General features: G+C 36.5%; 1 protein-coding gene across 1 annotated transcript in view; it reads left to right on the top strand.

Annotated features, from left to right (window-relative positions):
* Window positions 1–8,872, top strand: part of LOC110023949 — a 31,044-nt gene that overhangs the window by 3,365 nt on the left and 18,807 nt on the right. Inside the window, exons 3-5 of the mRNA XM_020723612.1 lie at window positions 1,453–1,511; window positions 1,586–2,041; window positions 2,391–2,687. Of these exons, the coding sequence (XP_020579271.1) occupies window positions 1,453–1,511; window positions 1,586–2,041; window positions 2,391–2,687 (812 nt within the window). The remainder of the gene's footprint in view (window positions 1–1,452; window positions 1,512–1,585; window positions 2,042–2,390; window positions 2,688–8,872) is intronic.

Below are 8,872 nucleotides of genomic sequence, written 5' to 3'. Positions count from 1 at the left end.
CATTTATACCACCCAAATATTTCATATCACATCAACGCTGCCGTCTTTTTCACTTTTAAAAAGTGAAATACACCTTCTTATCCTTAACTTTTACAAAGTGAAATACACCTTGTCATCCATAGATAACGTAGCATGTATGCGAAAAATTGAAGTTTAGGTGGTAGGTAGGTAAATACGAAGGAATCAAACGGTATGTATGTAAATCTTCCAAATTAGATTTATATCCTGTGTCAAAGTCAATTTTAAATTAAGAATAGAGAAATGTAGAAAACGGGAGGTTATATGATTAAATTTTATTCCTTTGTTCGTGTGAGAAACAAAATGAAAAGTTGTTGATAATTACGTAGAGAAACAACCAAGAACGAAACAAACAAATATGTAAGCCGGCTTTTAATTATGGAATCCATAATTAATTACATAGCAAAAATGTAAAATTGTTGTCCATGAATTGCTAGATTGATGTAGATAAAAACCAATTGTTTATAGATTACTTTATTTTTATAGGTTACAAGGATGAAAAGGCTCAAACACGGATTTCAGATTATTTTAACAATTACAGTGCCATAATCACATTCTACCTTCTTTATCAAATTTGACAAGGGTGACTCCAAGAGCTAGCAGATGATAAGCTTTCCATGCACAATAAACTTTACTATAAAGTTCAGACTTAATGAAAAAAAATTTTCAAGTAATTGTACAAACTCTTAAGTAGAAATTTGATTGAAGCAGCCAATAAGTATTTATAAGGCTTGCTACTCAATGTAGTTCAGTTTCTTTGGATAAAGTTTGAGAAATTTGTTAAATTGCAAAAGAGAGAGGAGAGAGAGAGAGAGAGGGAGAAGAAAGGAGCAAAAGCAAAGCTGGCAAGAATGAATGAATGAGAGAGCGAGCGAAAGTGAGAGAAATTGAACGAAGTTGGCAGCTATACCTTGTAAATGTAATTAAAAAAAAAATCATTTATTGATCATAGTGGCCATATAAAGAATAATTTTTACAGAGCAAAATGCGCCTTAGTTTTATTGCAATAATGTCCTCACAGAAGAAGATATAGTTCAGAACAATTTATAGACAGCAAAATGTACCCTAAACTTATGGGCATTTACTTCCATACCACACAATTCTTATTTATTTATATATCTATCCCCTAAAGTTTCATATTAACATACATGCCACTCATATCTTTGACAAAACATAAAAAATACCACTATTACTAACTTTTTAAAGTGAAATACACCTCATGCATAGTTTTTTACATCAATGTGTTACAAATATAAATATCAAACTTTTTTAAGTGTTAGATATTGTTGAGTTTGTATCTTATATGGTCTTATTTGTAAATAGATGATTTCTAAGATTTATTTGAAAATGTTATAATTTGTACAGCTCTATATAAGCCCGTCACATATGAAATGAAAGAAGGTTTTTTGAGCAATAGTTTATATTTGGTATCAGAGCCTCACCAAGGTCAGCCGCCACTCGTCTTCGTCTTTTCCTTCCTCTCGCAGCAACCGGTTGAAAGACAACTCAGGGCTCACAGTGAACAGGTAAACATGACCTAACCTTGTGAGACGATGGCACTGTGAAGGCGATGACGCAAACACAGATGCAGAACAAACCAGTGGGGATCGGCGCAGAGAGATGCGAAACTTCTGCCTCTTGTCGATCAAACCATTGGGGATCAGTGCAGAGAAACGTGAAACTCCTATATCTCTCTTCCTTCGGTCACGGTCCTCGCGAAGTGGCGACGAATCCCACAATCCAGTTGAGATTGACATACACAAGCGTAGATCGGTGAGAAGAGACCTAAAACTCTCGTTTTTCCGCTTGGTCCTCAAGAAGCATTCTCAGCTAGAGCTAACAGAGGCTTTAGCTTTGGTGAGAAGGAATGTGGAATCGCATGATCATGGAGGAGACGGACAGAAGCTTTGCGCGATTGGGAAGAGAGAAGGCAAGGACGGCTCAGACAGAGGGGGTGCAACTTTGTGCGGGCTAAGACAAAGCGGATCACACGAATTTGCATCAAGGAAGTTAGACTTAATCTGTGTGATCTAGAATTGATCCTTTTGATTAAAAATGTCATGAGACGGAGATAGCGCTAGAGGTAAGAGATTGAAAATTCTGGGGAAGATGGATCCCTATATTCTAAAGATCTTGCTCGGGCTCATACAAGGAACTAGTGTCTTGACGAGAGCCACACCTTGGCACATGCTCCGACGCATGTGAAGCTAGATCTCCCTCTCATGGATCTAAAGCTTGATGGACCGGCCACATATCTGAATTGGTTGCGCCAGATCGAGGCTATTCTAGTATGGAAGAGACTAGAAGGATACCTAACGAGGACGAGAGATAAACATGTGTGATCTTTACTAGTGAGGATCTTGAGTATCTAGTATTGTTGAAGAACCAGAAAACAACAGAAGATGGAGCTGATAATGTTTCAAATCCATCGACATCAAGGGGTAACATTGTCACTTATACTCGCTTCAACAAAGGTATTGGTGACACACTTGCTTTTGCCTCTATTTCCACAACAAAATCACCAGAATGCATCATAGATTATGGTGTTTCTCGTCACGTAAAAGATACAGCTGGAGAGTTCTTTTCATATACTCATTTAGCAGTACCAGAGAATCTACAGACTACTTATGGTACAGTGCAGTCTGTAGTTGATAAGAGTACAGTGAGATGTACAAATCATATGAAAAATGTTTTGCATGTTAATTCTTTTCTAGTAAATATCTTATCCATTAGTGTCATTATTCTTCAATTAAAATGTATTATTTCTTTTGATAATCCTAAGGTGATCTTCCAAGAGAAAGGAACGGGCCGAACACTTAGGGAATGGAACATGGCATAACAAACTCTAATAATTGGACCGAGATGGGATGAACTCAGCTCTAGCATCCATGGTAGAAAGTGTTGTAGTTGGAGAACCTAGAAGGAACATTAAGGATGTGTTACTGCTACATCATTAACGTATGAGACATTCTAGTCTTAGTTTACTGAGTTTGTTGCATCCATCTAAGCCTGAAAAGACAAATAAGGAGAAATTGGTTTGTGATGCTTGTGAGTTTAGGAAGCTTACTAAGAGTTTTTTATGTCAATTATGGAAATATAAGCTCTAGTGTGTTTGATTTGATACAGGGTGATGTATAAGGACCTTGTCCTACTAATTCTATGAATGGTTATCGATATTTAGTTACTTTTATTGATTGATTTTCTTGTGTCACATGAATATACTTGATGAAATGGAAGAGTCAGGTGGTTCCTTGTATTAAAGATTTTCACGAGGTAATCCAGACCGAATATGGTGTAGCTGTAAAGGCACTGAGATATGATAATGAGACAGAATATATCAATAAAGCATTTGAGGACTTTCTTTCAACTCAAGAGATACAACACCAAACCACATGCCCATACACAATAGCACGGAATGAAGTAGTAGAGAGAAATAATCAACATCTTCTAGAGGTGCCCGAAGCATGATGATGACAATGAATATTCCACATCATTCATGAGAGCAAGCAGTGTTGACGACTACTTAATTGATTAACAGAATGCCCTCAAGAGTGCTGGAGAAGAAGCCTCATTGTCAGATGTTAAAAGAAGACAATAGTGAGACCCTTTCATTGAAGGTATTTGAATGAGTATGTATTGTAAAAAACAGCAGGTCATCTGTAGGAAAGTCGGATCCAAGAGCCGTGAAATATGTGTTCATGGGTTATTCGGTTACTCGGAAGGATTATGTTTGCTGGAGCCCGATTAAGAAGAGACTCTTTGTGAGTATAGATGGAAGCATACTACACATTAGATAGGTGAATTAACCTTTCGGTGAATCAACAGACACTAGAGATATGAGGCATGAGAGAGTGAGTAGTAATGGTAATGAAGTGGAGCAAGTGAGAGCAATGTCATATCTTGTGATGTGGGATGAATCAATTAAGAAGACGGAAATCAAGGAGATTGCCTAGAAGTGGTGGAAATCCGTTTGAATGTGAGTTAAGGGTGTATACACGGAGAAAGAAGCAAACTGAGATAACATAATCTACAATGCCAACAAGTCCCTTGTCCCGGTCTTCCCTAACTCTTGAGACAGCTATATCATCTACCTTTGATTCAAAACTCCCAAGTGATATTATTCCTTCTCCGTCTACTCCTACCCCCCAACGTTAAGGAAGACATCCCGCAGTAACGTAGAACATCCTTCTGAACGTCTTAGGTGAGAACTTAATATTGTGAACTTTATTGTTTATTTTAACATCTCACATTTGCAAGTAGCATTTATTGCATCATTGAACTCTGTCTCTATACACAAGTGTTGGCAGATTAATAAAGATGATCCTAAGTAAAAAGTGGCAGATTGATAAAAACCAAACATGGGATATTATACCACTACCAGCAAAGAAGAAAATAGTTGGATGCAAGTGGATTTTCATGGTAAAGCAAACTCCAAAAGTGAATATGGAAAGGTACAAAACACAACTAGTGGCAAAAGAGCACAGTCAGAAGTATGACACTGACTATAATGAAACATTTGCACCAGTCACAAAGACATTGAGCTCTCTGACAGTGAATACTGGATAGAGAATCCACCAAATGGATGTGAAGAATGTTTTGCTTCATGGGGAGCTACTGGAGGAGGTATATATGAAGATACCACCAGGATTCAGTACAACCCAAACAGTGGGCAAAGTATGTAGGCTCAGCAAGTCACTGTATAACTAGAAGCAGTCTCATCGAGCTTAGTTTGACAAGTTTAGAATAGTGATGGTTGATATGGGATATTAGCAAATCAATGCAGACCACATGGTACTCTATCGACAATATGAAGATCACACTACCATACTTGTTGTGTATGTGAATAATATAATTATCACCGGTAATGATGAGATAGAAATTGCTTAACTGAAGGGAAGATTAGAGAATCAATTTGAGGTAAAGGATCTGAGACAACGCAGATACTTTATTGGGATTGAAGTGGCTAATGTACCTGAGGGGATGATCCTATCCCAAAGAAAGTATGTACTGGATCTTCTCAAGAAGACAAATATGTTAGGGTGCAAATCTGCGGTCGCTTCAATTGATCAAAATGTCAAGCTCAGCACAAAGGCAGATGAATTATCGTGAGAGGTATCAGAGGCTGGTGGGCCGTCTGATCTATCTGTGCCACACTCAACCCGATATTTTTTATTGTAGTAAGTGTGGTGAGCCGCTATATACATAATCCAAAAAAGGTTCATATGGATACAATGTATCAAATTTTGAGATATCTGAAGAGTGCCCCGGGGAAAACATTGATATGCAAAAAGAATGGACATATAGATATTGAGGGCTTTGTGATTCATAGAGAATCCACCAAATGGATGTGAAGAATGTTTTACTTCATGGGGAGCTATTGGAGGAGGTATATATGAAGATACCACTAGGATTCAGTACATCCCAAACAGTGGGCAAAGTATGTAGGCTCAGCAAGTCACTGTATAACTAGAAGCAGTCTCATCGAGCTTAGTTTGACAAGTTTAGAATAGCGATGGTTGATATGAGATATTAGCAAATCAATGCAGATCACATGGTATTCTATCGACAACATGAAGATCACACTACCATACTTGCTGTGTATGTGGATAATATAATTATCACCGGTAATGATGAGATAAAAATTGCTTAACTGAAGGGAAGATTAGAAAAGCAATTTGAGGTAAAGGATCTAAGACAACTCAGATACTTTATTGGGATTGAAGTGGCTAATGTATCTGAGGGGATGATCCTATCCCAAAGAAAGTATGTACTGGATCTTCTCACGAAGACAAATATGTTAGGGTGCAAATCTGCAGTCGCTTCAATTGATCAAAATGTCAAGCTCAACACAAAGGCAGATGAATTGGTTGATCGTGAGAGGCATCAGAGGCTGGTGGGCCGTCTAATCTATCTGTGCCACACTCAACCCGATATTTTTTATTGTAGTAAGTGTGGTGAGCCGCTACATGCATAATTCAAAGAAGGTTCATATGGATACAATGTATCAAATTTCGAGATATCTGAAGAGTGCCCCAGGGAAAACATTGATATGCAGAAAGAATGGACATATAGATATTGAGGGTTTTGTGATTTTGACTGGGTAAGTTGTGTTGATGACAGACGGTCCATATCAAGATATTGCATGTTTATAGTTGGTAACTTGGTCTCCTGGAAGAGCAAGAAATAGTTAGTTGTAGTAAGATCAACAGCAGAGGCAGAATACAGGGTCATTGTATTAGATGTTGTTGAGAGCTAAAAACCTTGTTGGTTGAACTCAAAGTAAATCACTGAACTCAAATGAAGTTGTGGTGTGACAATAAGTCAGTGACCAAACATGTGGAGATTGATAGGTTCTTCATCAAGGAAAAACTGATCAACGACCTACTGAAGCTAAGTCATGTAGCCACCAGAGAGCAAGTGGTTGACTGCATCACCAAAGGACTTAGTTTATTAGATTTATCTAGGTTATGTGACAAGATGGGCTTAGTGAATTTCTTTTGCCCATCTTGAGAGGGAGTGTTGACATTTGTATCTAATGTAGAGTCTTATTTGTAAATAGATGATGTCAAGTGATTTATTTATAATTTTTGTAACTTATAAGGCTCTATATAAGCCCATTATTGATAAAATGAAAGGAGGTTTTTTTTAGCAATAATTTCTATTGATATGTAAATACATAAGAATTGTGTGGTATGTATATAAATTTCCCAAAAAATAATTAAACTGTAGAAGAAGGTTTATGATTGATCAACAAATCACCGATTATGCACATATATTAAGAATTAAATAAGACAATCACTATCAACAAAATTCTCCATATGGAGAACTCTACTCATATAAGAGCTTTACTAGTTTGACATTCATGAGTCAACAAATGGAGCACTATGATACCAATGAATAAACAATCATTTCTCTTCTAAGGATTCCATCATGATCTCATGAATCCGAATTTGCTTAAATATTTATAAAATAAAAAGGGTCATTTACATACATACCACCCAATTCTTACATATCTAACACCTAAACTTTATTACACCAAAATTTTATTTTTTACATTTATACGACACAAATCTTTCATATCACATCAAAATTACTACTAGTTTAATTTTTAAAAAGTGAAATATATCTTTTCAAGCACAAGTAAGGCGGCATATATGTAAAAATTGAAATTTTGGTGTTAAGACAAGTAAATACATAAGAATTGAGTGGTATGAATGTAGATCTTCCAAATAAAAACTAATAAAACAGGAATTGGAATTGCTAGAAAAATTAATAAAACCCTTTCTGTTAAGACACCCCATAAGAATTAGTTCAAAGCTTTCTGCATATCCTAAAAGGTCATGAGGTCTTACAAAGCCCACAGAACGATTAGGCTTCTAATAAATGAACACAAATATTCCTATGGCATATTGATAAAGCTATTATATGTGAACTCAGTAATTTGATAAAACTAAGTTTTGGCTTCCTAGATTTCCTCCAATAAAACATCTTAGTAGGACTCTTATACTACTACTGGCTGATCAAATTTGCCCATTTCTTTGCGAATGAAAGCAAATTGAAAAATAAATTTGTCGCAATAATTTTTCAAAAATTTTCAGGAGTAGTTACCAAAGCTTAAAACTTTATTTGATACGAAAGAGATAGAAAGGCCCCACACAAATAAATAATTTCCTTAAGAGATCTTTGTCAATGGGGCAAATCATTTATTTTAGTAAGTGGATAAATCTGAATATTTAAAAAACCAATCAAAATTATGAAAATTTAATTTTGATATCAGGAAGTTCTATGTTACTACAAAACGCAACAATACTAACAACCTACCAAAGAGCATCTGAAATGTGCAAAGAAATACAAAAATCTATGGTAACTTCTATCAAACATAGAATGCCTTCTCTGTAATTTTCTTAAATTATAAGTTTGGGGCTGTCCTTATAAGTTATAACTACTTGCCACAATGCAGGAGTTAGGAAAGGAAAGAGATTTCGCTTGTCAAGTGAAGGTAAGCTTGCGTAGGCATCTCCATCTACAGGCTTGTCAAGTGAAGGTAAGCTTGCGTAGGCATCTCCGTCTACAGGTTTTTTCTTTTTTTTTTTTTAGTGGAGGGCATTTACATGCATAGCACAAAATTCTTATGTATTTACATATTTACACACATGGGACTCAAAATCTTTAATATCACATAAAAATAGCACCATTACCACTTTTCAAAAATAAAATATAAGCGTTAATTGATTATTCAGACATTTCACTCATCTCAAAACGAATCCACGAGTTTCAAAATCCATAATGACTAACTCTCAGGATACCCTCACCCAATCTTCCCCTGAATTGATACCCAATTGTTCAAAAGACACGACCAGGAAGATCTGTCCTAGACTCAAAATCTCCAAGTTCTTACCTCTTTTGAGACACGTATCAGAATTCAAATAATGCAGCTTTCAAACAGAAAGTTCAATTCATCGGTGCTCCTCTTACACAAAGATCAACAAAGAAGAACGGCGAGGAAGTAAAGACGAGATAAAAGTAGAGTAACCGAGCCTGAGGAGAAGATTTTGATGGTAAAAGCAGACTGAAAAAGCGGTAAATGATTTTTAGGTTTGAATCCAACCTTAGTTCTTCTCTGTCGTCGACAGTAAACGACGAATCTATGGTCCATAGCCGGAAGTAGATGGCGGTACCGAAAAAAAGAGCGCCGACGAACCCCAAAATTAGGGTTCTTCGCCGTAAACCCATCACCGAGTTGGATCGTCTGCCCATCTCGGCATCTGACGCTCTTAATGCTACTGAAAAAAGGCTCAGAAGGATCAGAAAAGAGGAATTTCACCGGTCTTCGGTGTCAGTAAAAAAATTTACT

This window comes from Phalaenopsis equestris, unplaced genomic scaffold, assembly GCF_001263595.1.
Source record: "Phalaenopsis equestris unplaced genomic scaffold, ASM126359v1 Scaffold000237, whole genome shotgun sequence".
Taxonomy (NCBI): Eukaryota; Viridiplantae; Streptophyta; class Magnoliopsida; order Asparagales; family Orchidaceae; genus Phalaenopsis; species Phalaenopsis equestris.
Note: the sequence above shows the minus strand (reverse complement) of the source record. Positions and strands in the feature narration are given on the sequence as shown.